Below are 25,246 nucleotides of genomic sequence, written 5' to 3'. Positions count from 1 at the left end.
TTTCTCGTCTTAGTCCTACCCCTGGCCTGAATCCTGGTCTCGTCCAGGGCCTGTGTTTCCATGTCCAGCATCTTTTCCTCCTGACGTCCCTTGCTTTCTCATTAAACCTCGTCCTGTTCGGCGTACTTCAGTGTAGTTGTCTTGCATTTGAGTCCGCCATCAACGCCGTCTTATGACATCAAGTCTCTGGAGGAACTCAGCAAGCCAGGCACTAACCGCGCAGGGAAGTGTGCAGTCGATTTTTGAGATCGAGACATTTCGTCGGTACTGAAAGATGGCGGGGGGCAGTTAACAACATGAAGAGATGTGGGGGAAAGAGTGGCGGAACAGTTTTTACGTGATAGGTGGATCCTGGTGAGGAGGAGGAGATAAGCAGATGGCAGAGGATAGAATGTGATCAGTGACAAAGGCGGACAGGTGACAGATGGATCCAGGTGAGAGGAGACTGATCAGGGATCAGCAGATATCAGATAAATGAGTGGGGATAGTGACAGAGCCGGGGAAATGATAAGTGGATACAGGTGAGAGGAGGATGTGATATGCTGATAGATCCAAGTGAGGTTGGGGGTGTGTGATTATAGAGAGATGGGGGAATGGAAGAGTGGGTATAGTGACTAAATATAGGTGGAGTCTACTAAGGACGACAAATGTTCAGTTTTCTGATTTCTATAATGCTTGGAGCATTACGGCTCTGTGCGAAACACTCACGTATTGTCCATAATTTTTCTCTTTAAACTAGCAGGAATACAGAATTAAAATGCTTTCTCTACAAATTTTCCCCATTAACGTGCTATCTAGTGCATTGCTGTGCAATAGAGTTTTTTTCCTGGAAATGTTATTCAGCGGATTTAACTGATTTAAAAATCGATTCGCTCCCTTTAACAGAGCTCATTGTTTTTCAACATAAAATGACACCCGCTAGGCAGGAAAATAAGTAAACCGAGAGATGGGATGGAGTTTTTAATAACTCCTCTGAACACCAGCTTTTAGCTGTATCGAACCAATGATTTCACGAATCCCAAAAGGTTCAACGCTGCTAGAATAATTTTTCCCTGTTAGCTTCCTTATTCCGTGACGTAATTAATTGCTTTTCTTTGTCTACAATAAGATTAAAGTGCCAATTTATTCCCTCCTGAGCGTTATTTCTTTAAACGGGGAAGCAGCATCGGTCGCCCATTTATTAGCTGCAATATAAAACAGCATGGTTCTTCGTCAGCAAGAGTCAGAACGGAAGGAAGTATGTGTTGTGTGGTAATTTGGGGGGTTATTGTTACTTGTTACGTTGTCAACTGGCAGCCTGATATGTAAACGTAGAGAAATGTTTGAATCGTTTAGTTTATCAAGGAAGGAGACATCGACATCGGCGGAATTTTTGGTCTGCATTCCCGTATAGAGAAATCGGAACTTTCATTTAAAAACAGGCCGAGAGCTGTGAAATGTGAAAGGTCAGTTTGGTGAGCCGAGTGATGTGTTTATCACTTCCTTTGCAGCCTAAACATATTTTTCTTTTCGTTTTTTCGTATCTTTCTCCTGCAACTTTAACCCATATTAACTTTGCACAATTGCAGCCATATCTGCAGAGAAATTTCTAGAATGTTCTCGATTGTTACTAAGTTTGTTAACTGGAGATGGGGAAGGGGGGTTCGGGGGTGATGTAATATGTGATTACGATGCCCCCATGTCTGCTACGCCGCAGAATGTTATACAGGACAGCTACATTATGGTCGACGTTCAGCTGGAGGGCCGAAGAAGAGCTATAAGGATCAGGTGAAGAATGCTTTAAGGAAGTGCAAGATCAGACCCAAGGACCTGGAGGATGTTGCTGCTGACTGTGACACTTGGCGACAGCTGTGTAGGGACGGGGTTCGTATTCTGGAGATGGAAAGAGCAACCAGAGGACAGCAGAAGAGAGCCAGGAGAAATGCAGCCATGGTTGCCATCACTACCACATATAACATATCCCACCTGCAACAGAGCTTGTGGGTCCAGGATAGGACTGTATAATCATCAAAGATCTCACTATTAAAGGAGTGGATGTCGTCTTTGGATTTCGATGGACAACCGAAGAAGAAGAATATTGTGCGCAATAGTATCAACTCTTTTTTTTCAATGTGTTTGCTACCCGTTCAGGATCATACCTTAAAATTATAATGTAGAATTTAATCAATATCAGCATAAATATGAGCATGAATCGGTTATTGTAGAAGCACTACAATATTCTAAGCTATATTCTCCATTAGGTTATGGTTGGTTGGCTGCCGGTAACTAGTGGTGTTCTGCAGGGATTAGCGTTGGGACTGGTTCTTTTTACGTTGTATATCCGTGACTTGGATGACGGAATTGATGGCTTTGAGGCAAAGTTTGCGGACGAAATGAATATAGGTGGCGGGCTAGGTAGTTCTTAGGAAGTAGAAAGGGTAAAAAGGACTTATACAGATCAGGAGAATGGGCAAAAAATGGCAGATGGAATGTAGTGTTGAGAAGTCATTGTCCACGAAAGTTGGTACAGAACATAGAAGTGTGGACTGTTTTCTAAATGGAGAGAAAATTCAAGGATCGGAGGTGCAAGGGAGCCAGTATTCCGTAAAGATTGATTTGTAGCTTTATTCGATGGTGAGGAAGGCAAATGGGATGTTAGCGTTCATTTCGAGAGGGCTAGAATATAAAAGCAAGTATGTATTTTTTACAGTTTTATAAAGCATTGGCGAGGGCTCACTTGGAGTATTGTGAGCAGTTTTTGAACTTTACCTCAGAAAGGATGTGCTGCCATTGGGTAGGGTCCAAAGGAGATTCACAAAAATGATTTGAGGATTGAAAGGTTTGTCATATTAAAAGCCTGTACTCACTTGAATTCAGAAGAATGGCTGAATTGTTTGAAATATTTCGATCAGTGAAATGCCTCGATAAGTGTGGATGTGGAAAGGATGTTTCCTATGGTGGGGTAGTATAAGATCAGAGGACTGAGCCTCAGAATAAATGGGAGCGCTTTTTGAACGGCATTGAGGACGGATTGCATTAGCCAGTTAGTAGTAAATCTGTGGAATTGGCCGCAGGCGAGTGTGGAGACCCACTAAGTGGGTATATTTAAGGCAGTGGTTGATAGATTCTTGAGGAGTCAAGACATGAAAGAATACTGGGAGAAAGCAGAAGTTGGGGATGAGAGGGAAAATAGATTAGCCATGATAAAATGGCAGAGCATAGTCGATGGGCCAAATAGCCTGATTCTGCTCCTATATTTATGTTGTTATGGACTACCCACGTTTATTTCTAGTGTTAACTGTCTTTAGTGTGATGATAAGGATAACGAAACAAACGGTTCTTTTGAAATCAATTTTAGTTTTTTTTTTCAATCAATCCACACCAGAAACAGAGATGTGTTGAAACCAATTTTACAAATAATGTTCTCTATAGAATTGTAAGAGTATTGTGAGAAATAACGCAATTAGATTTCTGATTGACATTCTCAACAATGAAATCAGAAATTTCTTTTGGTTGCAGCATCATAGTTAGCATTACTAGACATATCATACTCACTCTTTCGAGCAGGGAACACGATTAAGTTTATGGATTTACCTCACAATCTACGTCGTTGTGGTTTCGCACCTTTTTGGATACCTGTACTGGACCTTCTCTGTACCTGTTGTACTTTACTTTGCATGTTGTTTTACCTTGTTCGACTTCAATGCAATATTCAATTTCATTTGCATGATCTGCATGGAAGACAAGCTTTTCACTGGCTCGCTGAACCCATCCAGTGGCCCCTTCTTTTGCTCCAGACCAGTAATTTCTGTGAAGATTATGGCATACTGGATACACGTACATTTATGTTCTGCAAACAAATAACAACTATCCAGAAATGCTGGAAATAGAATGCAAGAAACAGAGTACTGAATATTGCTGAATTAAAACTGACGAGCTTGACGTTCCCCTGCTATAGGGTCGATTACCGGAAACGTTCGATTTCAACAAATAATGATTCACTTTTTCCTTGGGCTTCAGAGTAGTGTTAGAGTACCATCATTGAGTCTTCCCTAGACATATGTTCTTCTCCCTCCCATACGACAGAAGACAAGAATGTCTATACGTGCCGTATCAGCAAGCTCAATGACGGCATTCATCTCGCTGATATAAAACCAATCAATAGCCCCCTCATACGATATGATGATCTCTTAACCTCAAATCTGCATTGTTATGGCCTTGTAACTTATTGTCTCCTTTTACTGCACTTTCTCTATTACTCACAGTTCATTCTGTGCATTTCGTTTAAGCATTCCTTTGTTGAAACCTAATGAACAGTAATGTACTTATCTATATGGATAGTATACAAAGAAAAAGTTTATAAATATACTACGGTATATTTGAAAATAATAAAACAATTTACCAATTCACTATTTTACAAAAGATCTCCTTCTTGCAGATTGGAATTCCAAATATTCCGCCTCACACAGGCGATGATATTTGCGATTGAAGAGGTAAACAGAAGTCCCATTCTGCTTCCAAATATTACACTGGGCTACAGGATTTATGATTCATGCAGTCTGGCTCGCTTGTCAGTGAAAGCGGCTTTCGAAATGATCAACGGACAGGACCCAACCTCCCCAGGGACATCCTGTCCATCGCGCTCACTGGTCCCCGCAATCGTGGCGGACTCGGGATCTTCGCAGTCGTTGGCAGTCGCGGCATCAATAGGTCCTTTTAAAGTGCCCATGGTAAGATCACCCATGAATGCCTGTAACTTTTCAAGTAATCATAGTTGATCTGCAGACGTAAAGCACATTTGTGAAATGTTGAACGGTGTGCAGTTACGATTACAATGGATAAGATGCTCAAAACGCTGAACGTCGTCAGGATGATTAAGTCACACGGAACAGATGAACTGCACTCCTGGGTTCTGAAAGAGGTAGAAGTAGAGATTGTGGTGGCATTCGTAATGATCTTTCAAAAACATTGGCCTCTGGGATGGTGCCAGAGGACTGGAAAACTGTAAATGTCACTCCACTCTTTAAGAAAGGTCAATGGTCAGGTGTGATGTTATAGAATGCTTGCTAGCATCAGACAAGATTGAACAAACTCAGCATGGTTTCCTTCAGGGAATCTATTGGAAAATCCTGTTTTGGGTTGCTGCCAGTGACTAGTGGTGTTCCACAGGGGTCTGTGTTGGGACAGCTTCTATTTATGCTGCATTTCAATGATATATATAATAGAACATATTGCTTAGTTGCTAAGTTTGCAGACGATCGAAGATTGGTGGAGGAACTGGTAGTATGAAGAAACTGCAGAGGGACTTAGACAGATTAGGATGGGAAAGGAGGTAGCAAATGAAATACAATGTAGAAAATACATGGTCATGCATAGTAGAGAATATATGCAGACTATTTCTTTAAAGGTGAATAAATCCGAAAATCTGAGATGCAAAGGGACTTGAAAGTGCTTGTACAGAGCACCCTAAAGAATAACTTGCAGGATAATTCGCAGGTGAGGAAGCCAAATGCAGTGTTAACATTCATTTAAAGAGTTCGAGAGTAAAATGGCATTGTGCGTGAAGTTTCTATGGCACTAGTGAGGCCTCATCTTGACCATTGTGAACAGTTCAGGGCTCCTTCTGTAAGAAAAGATGTGTTGGCATTGGAAAGTGTCCAGAGGAGGTTCATAAGGATGATTGGAGGAACGAAAGGAAGGGTTATCATACTAGGAAAGTTTGATGCTCTGCGTCTGTACACGCTGGAATTTAGAAAGATGATGAAGGCAGAGCAGAGGATGTAGAGAGTATAGATTTCAGTAATAAATCTGATAAGTTATCCCATGCGTGTCTTATTCAGAAAGTAAGGAGGCATGGGAGGCCTTGCTTTGTGGATCCAAACTGGGTTGCGCTCAGAAGGCAAAAATTGGTTGTATATGTTTCATATTCTGCATGGAAGTTGGTGACCACTGGTGTTCCACAGACACCGCTCCCCTCCCACTTTGTAATATTAATAAATAATCTGGATGAAGAAATAAGGCGGGTTAGTAAGCTTGCTGAGGATACAAAGGTATTTGGTGTTGTAGATTGTTGGATGGTTGTCAGAGGTAATAGCGCAACATTGTTAGGATGCACAACTGAGCTGAGACGTGGCTGAGCCTCATCTAGGTGGAGTTCAACCTAGATGAGTTTGAAGTGGTCTATTTTGGTTGGTCAGATTTTAAGACTTAATATAGCATTAAAGGGACGAGTCTTGGCACTGTGGAGGATCAGTGAGATCTTGGGGTCCGTGTCCATAAGATATTCAAAGCTGCTGCGCAGGTTGATGTTCTTTAGGCGTATGGTGTGTTAGCATGTCATGAATCAACCGTGGGATTGAGTTCAAGAGCTGTCCTGTGACGTGACAGCTATATAAGACTTTGGTCCGACCCCACTTGGAGTACTTGGTTGACTTCTGGTCAGAATACCACAGGAGGATGTGGAGTACAGTGAAGATTTATGAGGATGATGCCGGGATTAGAGAGCGTGCCTTATGAAAGTAGATGCAGCGAACTTGGCTTTTTCTGGATGGAGAGAGGAGGGTGAGAAGAGACCTAATAGAGATGTATAGGATGAATGGAGGAATTGATCGTGTGCATGGCCAGAGGCTTTTTCCTAGGGCTGAAATGGCTAGACAGAGGGGGCATAATTTTAAGCTGCCTGGAGGTAGGTACAATGGGTATTTCACACAGAAAGTGGTAGGTGCATACAATGAACTTCCAGCGACGGTGGTGGAGGCGGATACAATGGGGTCTTTTAAGAGACTGTTAGATAGTTACATGGAGCGTAGGAAAATAGAGGGCTATGTGGTAGCGTAATTCTCGGTAGATTCTAGAGTAGGTTACATGGTCGGCACAACACTGGGCGGAAAGGCTTGTAATATTGCTGTAGATTTCTCTGCTGTATATGTTCTATGATGAGGTAAGATCTTATTGAAACATTTTGAATGTTGAAAGGTCTAATAAGAATAGATGTGGAAAGGATGTTTCCCATGTTTGGGGAGTCTTGCACAAGAGGAAAAAGACTCTGGATAGAGGTGCGTCTATTTAAAACAGAGATGTAGAAAATTTATTTCGCCTGAGCGTGGTGAATTTGCAGAATTTGATACAACAAGCAGCTGTGGAGGACAGGTCGTTGGGCAAGTTTAAGGCAGAGCTTGATAGGTTCTTCTTCGTACACGGCATTGAAGGTGACGACAAAAAAGCCGGGCTGTGTGGCTGAAGAAGGGAAAAAATGATTGAATGGAAAGCAGACTCGATTGTCCATGTGACCTAATTCTGCTCCAATATCTTATGGTCTTATGGTCTAAAAAACTGTAGAGCAGATAATGGCAGCAAAGAATGAATGCAAGTGAACACTTAAGATGGAAACAAAGACAGCTGAAAAAAGGCAAAAAGTTGGTCTAAAGTCGAGGGGCATCCCAAGGACGTCTACAGATGTATTAAGAACGAAAGACGAGTATGGAACAAATTGTTCCCTTTGCATATCAGCGCTGTCATCTTTGCATGGAGTCCAAAGAGATGAGGCGATGTTGAATCATTTAAAAAAAAAATATTTACTCGAGGGATGAACAAAGTACAATAGACTGAGACGTGGGCCGATGGATGTTGTCTGACGATCATTTCTGTATGGTCTAGATGACCCTAATATTCCGCTTCAGCTTTATAACTCTGTGACTACGACCTTAGATAGCAGCCTCTTAAAACAGATCTTCCACAGAAACATTCACTCCTCAATGTCAAGCTTATCTGTTATATGCACAAGTATGCAGATCTGCACAGCTGCAGTAATATTTGCAGCATCATCACAGGCACACATCATAAGATGAGCAACATCTGCTAATAAGGCATAAACTGAATTGAAATGATACTCCAAGACGATAAAATATGCGGATGCCGGATATCCAAGCTGGATACACAAAATCCTGGAGAAACTCAGTAAGGCATTCAGCGTCTATGGAAATTAGTAATCAATCGAAATTTCGGGCCGAGATCCCTCATCAGCACTGGAAAGAAGATGAGAAGTTAGAGCGAGAAGGTGGGGCAGGGGATGAAGAAGTATAATGTGGTAAGAGGGAGCTGATGCCAGGAAGGGGAAGAAGTGAAAAAAAAACCCAGCTGGAACCACGCATCCACAAGCACATCTTTCCCTTCCCCCCTAACTTTCCGCAGGGACCTCTCCTGTTACGACTCACTTGTCCTTTCCTCCCTCCCTACTGATACCTGTCCTGGTTCTCATCCTTGCAAGTGGAACACTGTCACAGTGGGATAGTGTGTATGGAATCGGAGGAAATAGCAAACTGAATACTTTGCTTCTGTATTCACTATGGAAAAAGGATCTTGGTGATTTTAGTGATGACTTGCAGTAGACTGAAAAAGATTGATCATGTAGCTATTAATAAAGAGAATGTGCTGGAGCCTTTGGAAAGCATCAAGTTGGATAAGTTGCCGGGACCGGATGAGATGTACCCCGAGATACTGTGGGAGGCGAGGGAAGATATTGCCTCTGGCGATGGTCTTTGCATCGTCATTGGGGACGGGAGAGGTTCCGGAGGATTGGAGGGTCCGGAATGTTGCTCAATTATTCAAGAAAGGGACTAGAGATAGCCTAGGAAATTATAGACCATTAAGTCTTACCTCAGGAGGTGGTAAGTTGATGGAGAAGACCCTGAGAGAATTTATGAGAAATGTAGTATGATTAGGAGTAGTCAGCATGGTTTTGTCCAGGGCAGGTCGTGCCTTACGAGCCTGATTAGATTTTCTGAGAATGTGACAAAACACATTGATGAAGGAAGAGCAATGGATGTCATGTATATTGATTTCAGCAAAGGCAGTTGATAAGGTACTCCATGCAAGGTTTATTGGGAAGGTAAAACGACATGGGATCCAAGGGGATATTGCTTTGTGAATCCAGAACTGACTTGCCCACAGAAGGCAAAAAGTGGTTGTAGACGGTTCATATTCTGCATCAGGGTTGGTCATCAGGGGGGTGCTTCAGGAATTTGTTCTGGGACCCTTGCCCTTCGTGATTTTTATAAATGACCTGAATGAGGAAGTGGCGGGATTGGTTAGTAAGTTTGCTGATGACACAAAGGTTGGAGGTGTTGTGGACAGTGTGGAGGGCTGTCAGAGGTTACAGAGGGACATTGATACGGCGCAAAACTGGGCTGAGAATGGCAGATGGAGTTCAATCCAGGTATGTGTGAAGTGTTTCACTTTGGTAGGTCAAATATGATGGCAGAATATAGTATTATTGGTAAGACCTTTGGCAGTGTGTGGGATCAGAGGGATCTTAGGGTCCGAGTCCATAGGACGTTCAAAGCAGCTGCGCAGGTTGACTCTGTGGTTAAGAAAGCATACGGTTTATTGGCCTTCATCAATCGTGGAATTGAATTTAGATGCGGAGAGGTAATGTTGCAGCTATATGGGACACTGGTCAGACCTCAATTGGAGTACTGTTTTCAGTTCTGATCGCCTCACTATAGGAAGGATGTGGAAGCCATAGAAAGGGTGCAGAGGAGATTTACAAGGATGTTGCCTGGATTGGGGAGCATGTCTTATGAGAATAGGTTGAGTGAACTCGGCCTTTTCTCCTTGGAGCGACGGAGGATGAAATATGTCCTGATAGATATTTATAAGATGATGAGAGGCATTGATAGTGTGGATTGTCAGAGGTTTTTTCCGAGGGCTGAAATGGTTGCCACAAGAGGAGACAGCTTTAAGGTGCTGGGGAGTAGGAACCGAGGAGATGTGAGGGGTAAGTCTTTTACGCAGAGAGTGATGAGTGCGTGGAATGGGCTGCCGGCAACAGTGGTGGAGGCGGATAAGTTAGGGTCGTTTAAGAGACATTTAGATAGGTACACAGAGCTTAGTCAAATAGTGGGCAATAGAACCATAGAACCACAGAACCCTAGAACATTACAGCACAGAAACAGGCCTTTTGGCCCTTCTTGGCTGTGCCGAACCAGTTTTATGCCTAGTCCCACTGACCTGCACCTGGCCCATATCCCTCCATACACCTCTCTTCCATGTACCGGTCCCAATTTTTCTTAAATGTTGAGAGTGAGCCTGCATTTACCACTTCATCCTGCAGCACATTCCACACTTCCACCGCTCTCTATGTGAAGAAGCTCCCCCTTATGCTCCCTTTAAACTTCTTCCTTTTCTCACTTAAACCATGTCCTCTAGTTTTTATCTCCTCGAGCCTCAATGGAAAAAGCCTGCTTGCACTCACTCTGTCTATGCCAATCAGAATTTTATATACCTCTATCAAAACTCCCCTCATTCTTCCACGCTTCAGGGAATAAAGTCCTAACCTATTCAACCTTTATCTGTAAGTCAGATTCTCAATTCCCGGCAACATCCTTGTAAAACTCACACACAAAATGCTGGTTGAACACAGCAGGCCAGGCAGCATCTATAGGGAGAAGCGCTGTCGACCTTTCGGGCCGAGACCCTTCGTCAGGACTAACCGAAAGGAAAGATAGTAAGAGATTTGAAAGTAGTGGGGGGGAGGGGGAAATGCGAAATGATAGGTGAAGACCGGAGGGGGTGGGATGAAGCTAAGAGCTGGAAAGGTGATTGGTGAAAGTTATACAGAGCTGGAGAAGGGAAATGATCATGGGACGGGAGGCCTCAGGAGAAAGAAAGGAGTGGGGGGGGGGGAGAGCACCAGAGGGAGATGGAGAACAGGCAAACAACTAAATATGTCAGGGATGGGGTAAGAAGGGGAGGAGGGGCATTAACGGAAGTTAGATAAGTCAATGTTCATGCTATCAGGTTGGAGGCTACCCAGCCGATATATAAGGTGTTGTTCCTCCAACCCGAGTTTGGATTCATTTTGGCAATAGAGGAGGCCATGGATAGACCTATCAGAATGGGAATGGGACGTGGAATTAAAACCCTATCCAGAGTGGGGTGGCGGGTGGATGGGGCGAGGGCAGATGTGCGGGAAATGGGAGAGATACATTTGAGAGCAGAGTTGATGGTGGACGAAGGGAAGCCCCTTTGTTTAAAAAAGGAAGGCATCTCCTTCGTCCTGGAATGAAAAGCCTCATCCTGAGAGCAGATGCGGCGGAGACGGAGGAATTGTGAGAAGTGGATAGCCTTTTTGCAAGGGACAGGGTGGGAAGAGGAATAGTCCAGGTAGCTGTGAGAGTCTGTAGGCTTATACCCCACTCGGGATAGGGTTCCCCTTGTCCTTACCTACCACACCACCAGCCTTCAGGTCCAACGTATAATTCTCCGTAACTTCCGTCACCTCCAACGGGATCCCACTACCAAACACATTTTTCCCTCCCCCCCTTTCTGCTTTTCGCAGGGATCGCTCCCTACGCGACTCCCTTGTCCACTCGTTCCCCCAATCCCTTCCCACCGATCTCTCTCCTGGCACTTATCCTTGTAAACGGAACAAGTGCTACACCTGCCCTTACACTTCCTCCCTCACCACCATTCAGGGCCCCAGACAGTCCTTCTAGGTGAGGCGACACTTCACCTGTGAGTCGGCTGATGTGGTATACTGCGTCCGGGGCTCCCGGTGTGGCCTTTTATATATTGGTGAGACCCGACGCAGACTGGGAGACCGTTTCGCTGAACACCTACGCTCGATTCGCCAGAAAAAGCAGGATCTTCCAGTGGCCACACATTTTAATTCCACGTCCTATTCCCATTCTGATATGTCTATCCATGGCCTCCTCTATTGTCAAAATGAATCCAAACTCAGGTAGGAGGAACAACACCTTATATACCGGCTGGGCAGCCTCCAACCTGATGGCATGAACATTGACTTCTCTAACTTCCGTTCATGCCCCTCCTCCCCTTCTTACCCCATCCCTGACATATTTAGTTGTTTGCCTGTTCTCCATCTCCCATGGTGCTCTCCCCCCTCCTTTCTTTTTCCTGAGGCCTCCCGTCCCATGATCCTTTCCCTTCTCCAGCTCTGTATCACTTTCGCCAATCACCTTTCCAGCTCTTAGCTTCATCCCACCCCCTCCGGTCTTCACCTATCATTTCGCATTTCCCCCTCCCCCACTACTTTCAAATCTCTTACTATCTTTCCTTTCGGTTAGTCCTGACGAAGAGTCTCGGCCCGAAAGGTCGACAGCGCTTCTCCCTATAGATGCTGCCTGGCCTGCTGTGTTCCACCTGCATTTTGTGTGTGTTGTTTGAATTTCCAGCATCTGCAGATTTCCTCGTGTTTGATCCTTGTAAACCTTCTCTGTACTCTTTCAAACTTATTAATATGCTTCTTTTGGTGACCAAAACTGCACACAATACGCCGAATTCGGCGTCACCACTGCCTTATACAACATCACCATAACATTACAACTCTTATACTCAAAACTTTGATTTATAAATGCCAATGTACCAAAAACTCTCTTTTCGACCCTATCTACCTGTGATGCCACTTTTGGGGAATTTTGTATCTGCATTTCCCGATCCCTCTGTTCTACTGCACACCTCAGTACCCTACCATTTACCTTGTATGCTCTACCTTGGTTTTTCTTTCCAAAGTGCAATAACTCACACTTGTCTGTATTAAACTCCATCTGCCATTTTTTCAGCCCATTTTTCCAGCTGGTCCAGATCCCTCTGCAAGCTTTGAAAACCTTCCTCGCTGTCCACTACACCTCCAATCTTTGTATCATCAGCTAATTTGCTGATCCAATGGACCCAGCACTGATCCCTGTAGCACACCACAAATCACAGGCCTCCACTCAAGAAGCAATCCTCCACTACCACTCTCTGGCTTCTACCTTTGAGTCAATGTCTAATCTAATTTACTACCTCACCATGTATACCTAGCGACCGAATCGTCCTAAGTAACTTCCCAGGCGGGACCTTGTCAAAGGTCTAACTGAAGTCCATGTAGAGAACCTCCACTTTCTTCCCTTCATCCACTTTCCTTGTAACCTCCTCCAAAAAATCTAATAGATTTGTTAAACATGACCTACCACGCACAAAGCCGTGTTGACTCTCCCTAATAAGTCCAGGTCTACCTAAATACTTGTAGATCCTATCTCTTAGTACTCCTTCCAATAGTTTACCCACTACCGGCATCAAACTTACCGGCCTATAATTTCCTGGATTACTTTTAGAGACTTTTTAAAATAATGGAACAATATGAGCTATCCTCCAATCCTCTGTCACCTCACCCGTAGATAGCAACATTTTCAATACATCTGCCAGGGCCTCTGCAATTTCAACACTAGTCTCCTTCAAGGTCCGAGGGAATACCCTGCCAGGTCCTGAGGATTTATCTACTCTGATTTTCCTCAAGATAACGAGCACCCCCTCCTCTTCAATCTGTATAGTTTTCATGACCTCACTACTTGTTTGCCTTATTTCAATTGACTCCATGCCAGTTTCCTTAGTAAATACAGACACAAAAAACAACATTTTTATATCTCCCCCATTCATTTTGGTTCTATACATAGCCAACCACTCTGATCTTCAAGAGTACCAATTTTATTCCTTACTATCCTTTTGCTATTAATATACCTGTAAAAGATCGGGCACTCTGGTTCCCATCCCCCTGCAAATCTAGTTTAAACCCCTCCCCCCAACAGCACTAACAAACCTCCCTGCAAGGATATTGGTCCTCCTGTAGTTCACGTGTGACCCGTCTCTCTCGTACAGGTCCCACCTGCCCCAGAAGAGGTCCCAAAGATCCTGCAATCTGAAACCCTGCCCCCTACACCAGTTCCTCAGTCACGTGTTCATCCTCCAGAGCATGCTATTCTTACCCTCACTGGCCCGTGTCACGGGTAGCAATCCTGAGATTACCACCCTCGAGGTCCTGCTTTTTAACTTCCTACCATGCTCTCCATACTCCCTCTTCAGGCCCTCCTCATTCTTTCTTCCTACGTCATTGGTACAGGTGTGTACCACGAGATCTGGCTGCTTACCCTCCCATTTCAGAATATTGTGCACGCGATCAGAGACATCCCTCACCCTGGCACTCGATAGGTAAAACACAGTCCGGGAGTCTCTGTCGCGACCACAGATCCTCCTGTCTGTACCTTATAACTATCGAGTCCCCTATCACTACCGCTCTCCTCTTCTTACCCCGTCCCTTCTGCATTGCAGAACCAGACTCAATGCCATAGATCCGGCTTCCGCTGGTTGTCCAGGTTAGTCATTCCACCCCCCCCCCCCCCAATACAGGTAGCCTAGTAATTTCTAAGGTAGGGACATGTTCGGCACAACTTTCTGGGCCAAAGAGCCTGTATTGTGCTAAGGGTTTTTAATGTTTCTAATTGTCATACCTAGCCTTATACATCCTTCCTCACGCCTATTCAGGGATCCGGTGAGGTGATACCTCACCGGTGAGTCTGTTAGTATCATCCACTCTATCTGGTTTCCTGATGTGTCTGTCTGGATATTGGTGAGACCCGACGAAGATTGGAAGACCGCTTCGACGAGCACCAACGCTCCTTTGGCCAGAAAAAGCGCGATCCCCCACAAATCGACCTTCCATTCTCCGACATGTCGGTCCATGGTCTTTGCTCCTGCTGCAATGATGATGCAGTCAAGTTGGAGGAGCGGAACCTTATATTCCTTCTGAGTGGCCTGTATCCTGATGGCATAAATATCACTTTCTCGAGGTTCTGGTCATTGCCTCTTTAGCTTTACCATTCATATTCCAGTTTCCGTCTATCACCTTACCTGCCCTTCAGCTCCTTCTGTTGGTCCTTCCGCTTCCATGGACTTCTACCCACTTATATCAGATTCCCCATTCTCCAGACCATCAATCTTTCAGCTATCAATTTCCCATCTCTTTACTTCATCCCGTCCCAGGTTTCACCCATCACCTATATCCTCGTACTTCTTTCTCCCCTCCCCCACCTTCTTGATTTAACTTCTCATCTTCTTTCCAGTGCTGATGAGGGGTATCAGCTGGAAACATCGACTGTCTATTATTTTCAATAGTTGCTGCATTGTCTGCTCACTTCCTTCAGCATTCTGTAAATACTGCTAAAATTATGCACTTAGTTTTTCACTTATTTACAGCCAGTTACACCACTGGCATTTAGAGCAGCGGTGAAGGTCTTCTACCTCTGTCGCTCTTTGGCCAATTTTGGTTTAGGTCTTGTCGGGATTTAGTGTTTTTACAGCGGGCCAGTAACTTCATCTTGGTTTCCACTACTGTCGGCCATGCGACTATCGGATGGAGTCACAGGAATACCGTCGAACACAGATGCAGAAGGATTCTTCATTGCTGTTTTCGTAATCTGTTTGACCAGATGGGGCTGTTAACCCTGAGCTGATCCCCGAGCCTGCAGGACCCGTGGACACCTCTGTTTCTAGCCAAGACTCTTTGACCTTTTTGGCATGGGTGACCCTACGAAGAGCTCGAGCACAAAGCCCTGACTCAGGCCAACAGAGTTCTCTGGGTCACGAAGGCATAGAGGCACGCAAGCCTCCAAACCACGACAAAATTGTGGTCCGCTTGGAGTATAGTAGTATTTGATATTTTTGTGCCTTGAACTTCTTTATGCAGGAAGGCTGTCAGGATGATATTCAACAGCTAAATTACGAGGATGGTTGCAAGAATTCTGCTTTTTCTCATTTTGGAATAGCAAGTAAAATGAGAAAAGAGAAATTTGTCGATATTAGCGACCCGAAAATAAAAGTAGTAAACACTGGCAGTACTAAAATGGAAGTGATTGGTCACTTAATGGAAATATTACGAGGAAGTCTCTGTCTGTTTGCCCGCAGAGTGAATATTCTTACATTATCGCTATAAAATTAGGATATCGATCATGGGACGAATTCATAGCATATTTTTTCTGGAGGAGAGGAAATTAAGGAATATAGGTAATCAGTTTAACAGGTGAAGAGAAATTTTTACCAGGAAGCCGAGAGGCCACTTCTTTTATACAGATGGCAGCGGGTAGATGCAACCAGCTGACAAAAGAAAAGGTTCAGCTAGGTACAATTACAGCATTATGAAGATACTTGTACATGGGCCAAACTACGCCAATAGCACAAGCATGGCAAAAGTTTAGAGGCATTGATCCTGTGGATAGTCAGAGGCTACTTCCCAGGGCTGAACTGGCTAACACGAGAGGGCACAGTTTTAAGGTGCTTGAAAGTAAGTACAGAGGGGATGTCAGGTGTAAGGATTTTATTCCGAGGGTGGTGAGTGCGTGGAATGGGCTACCGGCGACTATAGTGGAGGCGGATACGATAGGGTCTTTTAAGAGACTCCTGGATAGGTACATGGAGCTCAGAAAAATAGAAGACTATGGGTAAACCTGGGCAATTTCAAAAGTAAGTACATGTTCGGCACAACATCCTGGACCAAAGGGTTTGTATTAAGCTGTAGGTTTTCTATGTTTCTAAGCAAGCATAATCAACATGTTGCTTGTCATGAAGGTTACGGCCGAAAGGCCTGTAGCTGCACGGTCCAACACCATGACTGTTAATATATCGAATAAGCCAGTTGTGGCACGCGTCAGTTGTTGGACCTCGCCTGGTCATTTTCCCACCGAGCACAAACTAATTTCGCTGTTCTTCTATTTCCCTTGTGCTTTCTGACCAGGTTAGCTATTTCTCCACCTGTGCCTGTCTCAGCAATCGGCGAGAATTTCCTTCTTTCTTTCGAACGATCCCAAGTGATTACTTTCAGACCAAAGCACTGGCGCAACTTGTCAAGCGTTTTGGATGGACTTGGATTGGAACGGTCAGAAGCGACAACGATTACGGAAACTTTGGGATGCAGGCCTTCACTGAGACGGTTCAGGAGCTTGGGGTTTGCATTGCCTTCTCCGAGACTTTCCACAGGAGGTATTCAAGAGAAAGGTTACTTCATGTTATCAGCGTTATTCGGACAGCATCCACGAAAGTCGTGGTGGCTTTTCTCACTCAGGCGGACATGGCAGGTTTATTGAACGAAATTGCTCAACAAAACGTTTCTGGTATCCAGTGGGTGGGCAGTGAGGCGTGGATCGCAACTTCGCTTCTGTCCCCAGAGGAGAACAAAAGGTTTGTAACTGGGGCCATCGGGGTTGCCGTGCGTAATGTGAATATCCCAGGGTTCAAAGATTTTTTAACGAGTCTTCATCCGTCTGCCTATCCCGGTAATCTTTTAATTGAAGAATTTTGGGAAAAGACCTTCGGCTGCAGCCTGAAACGAATAGGCAACACGGGGAACACAATGGCCACCTTTCGGCCTCGTCAATGTACAGGAACCGAGAGCCTAAGAACTGTGTCTAACACCTACACGGACACATCTCAGCTGCGGGTGACAAATAAAGTTTATGAGGCGACTTATGCTATAGCTCATGCACTTCACAATATGTTTTTGTGTAAAAGTGGCGAAGGTCCATTTGTCAATCAGTCATGCGCAAGCATGTCAAATATTCAGCCATGGCAGGTACGTAGAGCAGACAAAGTAATTCAAATCGTTTTTTCTATGTAAATTATTGATTGATGAATGTCATGTTCCATCGTCTGTGTCTTCCTCTGGTAGGTTTTGCATTACATGCAATCGCTAAATTTCACAACGAAGTCGGGGGAAAGGGTAAATTTCGACAAAAACGGGGACTCTCTGGCTATGTACGACATTGTGAACTGGCAGGTGAATAGCGAGGGGAATGCAACTGTATTGATAGTCGGAAATTATGACGGATCAGCGCCTTCAGGTGAACAAGTCATTATAAATGAAGAATCGATTGTTTGGACTGGTGGCCACAGACAGGTAATGTATGAAAGTGTGGCTGTATTGTGAACAAAATAACTTCGAAATTAAGTGCCAACCTTCCTTCGGTAAGCTACTCACATTGTTGATAAAGTAAGTGAACGGCAGAACTAAAGCTGGTTTCTATTTTGTATTAAATTTCCAACGTATACATCTTCGTTTTAAGAACTAGCTCACTCTCTCTGTCTCTCTTTCTTTTGTCTCTTTGTCTCTTGCACACACAGACACAGACACACAATCTCTGCCTATCAATATATCTCTCTCTCTTCCACTCCGCTTTTAGAACCTCCTGTTGTCAGTCATGTGTTTTCGATGCCATATCCTATTCTCAACGATGCTGTTATACATTTATACGTTTCCTGAATTACTGGCGGAAGCATGATGACACGTGCGTTACTGATTTCTCTGGATACCGCCGTCAATGCACAATCAGCCAAGGTAGAGAACTTCAGAGACCTAGAGTCGGACAATAGCGACCGGCCAAAGATTTGACCCACACATCCGAGCCCTTTCCGCATAACAGACGTATGGAACTATCTATTAAATGCTGTTATTCCAACTGCCTCAATCACTTCCACCGAAAGCTTGTCCAATATACCCACCACTTTCTGTGAGGAGAGTTGCCCATCAGGTCTTTATATAAATCTTTCCTTTCTCAACTTTCTGAACTCTCAACTCAACTATGCCCTTTAGTTTTTACTGCCCATCCCAGTGATATTTCTTTGTCTGCGACAAGGTCCCTCGGGCCGTTTGTTCCAACAGCTGTTTCCCTGGAACAAGAAAAGCAGCTCGCAAAGGACAGCCTATTTGTTGCTTTGATTGCATCCCATGCGCCCAAGGGGCGATCAGTAACATAACAGGTATGGAGGAATAATAACTTAATTGTTCAAGTATTCGCAGGTGTCTCCGGTCCGCTTATTAAATCAACTTTACCTTTGTTCTTTGAAGATTCAATTGTGTGTATTAGGTGCCCAAGCGATTCCTGGCCCAACGAGCGACAGGACCTATGCGTACAGAAGAAGGTTGACTTTCTCTCGTTTGCCGAGATGATGGGGACTGTTCTCACCACGTTGGCGTTGATCGGAAGTTGCATCACTGCCACGATAGGCGGCGTTTTCTTGCTTCACAAAGACACTCCGATAGTGAAGGCCAACAATTCGGAACTCAGCTTCGTTCTTCTCCTCGCACTGAGCCTTTGCTTCCTCTGTTCAATCACATTCATTGGCGAGCCATCTGCGTGGTCCTGTATGCTACGCCACACCATGTTTGGTGTTACTTTTGTCCTCTGCGTCTCCTGTGTTTTGGGCAAGACTATTGTTGTGGTGCTGGCATTTCAGGCAACACGACCCGGCAATAATGTGGTCAAATGGTTTGGGCCCCTACAACAACGCCTGATCGTCTTTCTTCTTACACTGCTGCAGTGCCTAATATGTACCGTCTGGCTCATCAAATCCCCACCACGCCCTGTCAAAAACATGGTTTATTCGAATGAAGTGATTCTCCTCGAATGTGACGTTGGGTCCGAAGTGGCATTTTACTGCGTCCTGGGTTATATAAGCTGCCTGTCATTGGTTTGTTTTGCCGTTGCCTTTTTGGCACGGAATTTGCCGGACAATTTCAACGAAGCGAAGTACATTACATTTAGCATGATAATTTTTTGTGCTGTTTGGATATCGTTCATTCCAGCTTATGTCAGTTCTCCCGGGAAATTCACTGTGGCCGTGGAAGTGTTTGCCATTTTGGTTTCCAGCTTTGGCTTACTGTTCTGTATATTTGCTCCTAAATGTTACATCATATTGTTAAAGCCGGAAAGAAATTCAAAGAAGCATATGATGGGGAAAGTATATTCTTAAAAAAATCATGTAGTGCTTGAATTGGTTTATTATTGCCATATGCGTCGAGTTACAATGAAAAGCTTGACTTGCATGCTGTTCATACTGACCAAATCATTGAGGTAGGAAAAGGTAACACAGCACTAATGGAGAATAAAGTGTAAAAGTAACATAAAAAACGGCAGTGTTGTTAACCAATAAAGTTCAAGTTCATAAGGTGGTTAATGAAAAGGATGTGCCGCACATTTTTTTTTGATAAAGAAAACTTCGAACATAAAATCTTGTCCACTATAGTTACTTTGTTCTCCTTTATGGAAGCTCCTGCCATCGAGGAGTGTAATCGGGAAATACTGATGATCTCCTTTGAATGAACTGGTGGTGTCACTGTGTAATAAATATGTTTCAGCTCGTCCCGAATTAAAAGAAGCCCTATGTTTCCTCGTTGAAGCATGGACTCGTGGTTCAAACATTGAGAATATAATGTTTTGAACGAAGGGGTGAGTGATGCTCATCGAAGAGTATTTCTCGAATTATCTTAGATATACTATGGTAGAGAAAAGAATACATGGTTCTGTATGACAATCAATGCAAATAGATCTCTCCCGCAAAGGGCAGGAATAACATGTACCATCTGTGGCTATGCAGCGGTGATAAAGACTGTAAAAATGGACTGTTGAACTCAGAATCTACTTCATTTAGATCTTTCACCGTATTGTCTACCTGTATTGCCCTTTCTCTGTAGCTGCTGCACTTTGCTCTACATTCTGCTATTGCTTTAATAATAACAAAGAGAGCCGTTGAGGAAAGAGAAGCAGAATAAAGGGTGTAAAGATATTAAGGTAGAAAGGCTACATGGTGTGTACTTTAATGCAAGAAGCATCAGGAAAAAAGGTGATGAACTGAGAGCTTGGATACATACATGGAATTGTGATGTAGTGGCCACTACAGAGACTTGGCTGGCACCAGGGCAGGAATGGATTCTCAATTTTCCTGGATTTCAGTGCTTTAAAAGGGATAGAGAGGGGGAGAAAGGGGAGGAGGGGTGGCATTACTAGTCAGGGATACTATTACAGCTACAGAAAGGGTGGATAATGTAGCAGGATCCTCTTTTAAGTCAGCATAGGTGGAAATCAGGAACAAGAAGGGAGCAGTTACTCTATTGGGGTTATTCTATAGGCCCACTGGTAGCAGCAGAGATACCGAGAAGCAGATTGGGAGGCAGATTTTGCAAAGCTGCAAAAATAACAGTGTTGTTATCATGGGTGACTTTAACTTCCCTAATATTGATTGGCACATGATTAGTTCCAATGGTTTAGATGGTGCAGAGTTTGTTAAGTGTGTCCAGGACGGATTCCTGTCACAGTATGTTGACAGGCCATCTAGGGGAAATGCCATACTGGATCCAGTATTAGGTAACGAACCGGGTCAGGTCACAGATCTCTCAGTGGGTGAGCTTCTGGGGGGCAGTGATCACCGTTCCCTGGCCTTTAGCATTATCATGGAAAAGGATAGAATCAGAGAAGACAGGAACATTTTTAATTGGGGAAGGACAAATTATGAGGCTATAAGGCTAGAATTTGAGGGCATGAATTGGGATGATGTTTTTGCAGGAAGATGTACTACGGACATGTGGTCAATGTTTAAGGATCTCTTGCAGGATGTTAGGGGTAAATTTGTCCCAGCGAGGAAGACAAAGAATGAACAATGGGTGACAAGTGAGATGGAAAATCTAGTCAGGTGGAAGAAGGCAGCATACGTGAGGTTTAGGAAACAAGCATCAGATGGGTCTATTGAGGAATATGGGGTAGCAAGAAAGGAGCTTAAGAAGGGGCAGAGAAGAGCAAGAATGGGACATGAGAAGGCCTTAGCAAGTAGGATAAGGGAAAACCCCTAGGCATTCTTTAATTATGTGAAGAACAAAAGGATGACAGGAGTGAAGGTAGGACCGATTAGAGATAAAAGTGGGAAGATGTGCCTGGAGGCTGTGGAAGTGAGCGAGGTCCTCAATGAATACTTCTCTTCGGTATTCACCAATGAGAGGAAACTTGATGACGGTGAGGACCATATGGGTGATGATGATGTTCTGGAGCATGTTGATATTAAGGGAGAAGAGGTGTTGGAGTTGTTAAAATACACTAGGAAGGATAAGACCACGGAACCTGACCAAATATTCCCCAGGCTGCTCCACGAGGCGAGGGAAGAGATTGCAGAGCCTCTGGCTAGGATCTTTATGTCCTCATTGTCCACTTGAATGGTACCGGAGGACTGGAGAGAGACGAATGTTGTCCCCTTGTTCAAAAAAGCTAGTAGGTATAGTTCGGGTAATTATAGACCATTGAGTCTTAAGTCTGTGGTGGGAAAGCTGTGGGAAAAGATTCTTAGAGATAGGATCTATGGGCATTTAGAGAATCATGGTCTGATCAGGGACAGTCAGCATGGCTTTATGAAGGGCATATCGTGTCTAACAAGCCTGACAGAGTTCTTCGAGGAGGTGAGCAGGCATATAGATGAGGCTAGTGCAGTGGATGTGATCTACATGGATTTTGGGATGGCATTTGACAAGGTTCCACACGGTAGGCTTATTCAGAAAGTCAGACGGCATGGGATCCGGGGAGGTTTGGCCAGGTGGATTCAGAATTGGCTTGCCCGCAGAAGGCAGAAGGTCGTGGTTGGGGGAATACATTCAAATTGGAGGGTTGTGACGAGTGGTGTGGTGTCCCACAAGGATCTATTCTGGGACCACTACGTTTCGTGATTTTTATTGACGACCTGGATGCGGGGGTAGAAGGGTGGGTTGGCAAGTTTGCAGACGACACAGAGGTTGGTGGTGTTGTAGATAGTGTAGATGAGTGTCGAAGATTGCAGAGAGACATTGATAGGATGCAGAAGTGGGCTGAGAAATGGCATATGGAGTTCAACACGGAGAAGTGTGAGGTGGTACACATTGAAAGGAGAAACTCCAAGCCAGAGTGCAAAGTAAATGGCAGAATACTTGGTAGTGTGGAGGAACAGAGGGATCTGGGGGTACATGTCCACAGATCCCTGAAAGTTGCCTCACAGGTAGATAGGGTAGTTAAGAAAGCTTATGGGGTGTTAGCTTTCATAAGTTGAGGGATAGAGTTTAAGAGTCGCGAGCTAATGATGCAGCTCTATAAAACTCTGGTTAGGCCACACTTGGAGTGCTGTGTCCAGTTCTGGTCGCCTCACTATAGGAAGGATGTGGAAGCATTGGAAAGGGCACAGAAGAGATTTACCAGTATGCTGCCTGGTTTAGAGTGTGTGGATTATGATCAGAGATTAAGGGAGCTAGGGCTTTACTCTCTGGAGAGAAGGAGGATGAGAGGAGAAATGATAGAGGTGTAGAAGATATTAAGAGGAATAGATAGAGTGGATAGCCAGCGCCTCTTCCCCAGGGCACCACTGCTCAGTACAGGAGGTCATGGCTTTAGCGTAAGGGGAGGGAAGTTCAAGGGGCATATTAGAGGAAGGTTTTTTACTCAGAGAACGGTTGGTGCGTGGAATTCACTGCCTGAGTCAGTTAGGAGGCAGATACACTAGTGGAGTTTAAGAGACTACTAGACAGGTATATGGAGGAATTTAAGGTGGGGGGTTATATGGGAGGCAGGGTTTTAGGATCAGCACAACACTGAGGGCCGAAGGGCCTGTAATGTGCTGTACTATTCTATTTTCCAGTTCTATGTTTAACTTAAATGCAGAGGTCTTGGTCTTGTCTGGAACCTCCCCTTGACATTACCACCATTTGTAACTTTACCAGTGTCTATGTTCCGGACGGCATCGTTCTCGGGATCTCAGGATGTCACCAGCCAACCTACCATGACAAGATGCGAAAATTCGTAGAAGAATGCTGGAAATGTTTTGTACTATATGTGTGACAATAAAAATCCAATTCCAATTATCATGTAAATGCTATTGAATATTTTCTAAGCCGACTCGACTGATAGCACGCTGTTACTGATATATAGTATCTGGAACTGTGTGTTGTACTCTGTTATGTATTTCAGGTCTGCTAGGTTCTCTCTTCTCTTAACTTCTTTAGCTCAACAAATCAAAGAGATTTTACCATGTACCTAATTTACCATTTATTACCTTTTCTATCTTCAAACATTTTCAAAATCTTCAATGTATCCCCTTCCCATCCACACAATTCACAATAATCCGACATATAGTACACCTGATAGGAAGAACTCCGGCCCAGCAGTAGCGTATATACAGCGTGTCGCTTTACATCTTCATATGTAAGATTAGGGTTTAATACCCCCTCCCACCCCGCTATCTGTAATTATGTATATTCTCCCCGTGACTGCCTGGATTTCCTCCGGGTGTTTCCTCAAAGACGTTTTAGTTAAGGTTAATAATTGAGGGCATGCTATGTTGGTGCCGGAAACGTGAGGAGACTTGCGGCCTCTCCCGAGCATATATTGCACATAAATGATGCATTTCACCGCATATTTCCGTGTACATGTCACAAATAAACATAATCTTAAATCTTTAAAATACTAGAAGCGCTGTCTTGGAGGTCCACATCAATCCGTAATGCCACTTCATCCGTCATTTAGACATACAAATCCCAGTCTAATAGTTGAAAAAGTGGAGAGTCATCCGATAGGAGACCGGGCCAATATATAGCCCACATCAAGCAAGCAAAGCCTAAAAAACTTCTGTAAATTCGCTAATACAGTGAGAGATTTAAATTCATCTCTTCACATCTGGTTGTAATCACATTGCTTTCTATGAGAGCTTACTGTATGCAAGTGAGTCTGAGTTTTCTGCACTAGAATGGTAAATGTACATCAACTGCAATTATAACGAGTTTGGAGCATCCAGTGGTCATGATAAGCATTCAAGGTACCTAAGTGTTTTCTAAATGATTATCAAAATAACAAAGTAGGAAGTGAATAGATCACTTGTTAAAGTAAGGTATATTTTATTTCTTTTCATGTTATTGTCCATCTACCGCCAGCAAATTAAGGATGTAGAAGATTTTGTTTCAGCTGTTTATTCTTCTATGCACCTCCAAGTGTGTCCTGGCCAAATTAAATGTAATATTTACTGTGGACGAAGGAACCTGGGTTCCAAGCACCCACAGACAGCAATTGTATGACGGCAGATTCTGTTAGTTTGTGGATTGACCGGTAACATTTGGTCAGCAAATCGACAAATTTCCTGTCTGAAAGAGTTCATGGTACGCGATTAGCAGGTGCTTGACATTCTTGTCGGAACTGTCAAAAAACTGTTTAATTTATGTTTCTCTAGCGAAGCTTGTGTATAAGGCGCAATGTTCATGTGATGTAAGGTTTTCACTGTATCTGTACGTACATGTACTTATGCAGATGATAATATTGACTTTGACGCCCGAAAAGAGGAACAGAGCGAACAGCAGATGAAGTCGGGGTGACAGATTCAACCCTGCCGGGAAAAGAAAGCAAGGTAATTATCTGAAGGGACAAAGGTTAAGGGCTGTGGACAGAGGGTGGCTGAGAGGGACGAACTCGAACTCCTTTACTCAGAGTCCGTATAGACTCATTAGATGGATCCCATCGTTTATGATATTCCCATTCTGAGACAATCAGAACCCTGCTGCGCCACATTACTTGTTGCACTAATCATCAAAAACGCCAGAGTTCGTCAAATCAACTTGTTTCTCAAACGTTGAAGCACAACGAATCACTGAAGCAGTCTTCCAGGCGATGTG

At 44.0% G+C, this 25,246-nt stretch overlaps 1 protein-coding gene across 1 annotated transcript; it reads left to right on the top strand.

The window, feature by feature from the left end:
* Window positions 1-4,451: 4,451 nt before the first annotated feature.
* Window positions 4,452-19,554, top strand: LOC140724515 (extracellular calcium-sensing receptor-like). The gene is made up of 5 exons (XM_073038959.1): window positions 4,452-4,709; window positions 16,544-17,377; window positions 17,474-17,701; window positions 18,438-18,549; window positions 18,650-19,554. The coding sequence occupies exons 1-5, from the start codon at window positions 4,452-4,454 to the stop codon at window positions 19,552-19,554; spliced, it is 2,337 nt and encodes a 778-aa protein (XP_072895060.1).
* The last annotated feature ends 5,692 nt before the right edge of the window (window positions 19,555-25,246 follow it).

The sequence above is a fragment of the Hemitrygon akajei genome, chromosome 3 (assembly GCF_048418815.1).
Source record: "Hemitrygon akajei chromosome 3, sHemAka1.3, whole genome shotgun sequence".
Taxonomy (NCBI): domain Eukaryota; kingdom Metazoa; phylum Chordata; class Chondrichthyes; order Myliobatiformes; family Dasyatidae; genus Hemitrygon; species Hemitrygon akajei.
This window is presented reverse-complemented; position numbering and strand designations above follow the sequence as displayed.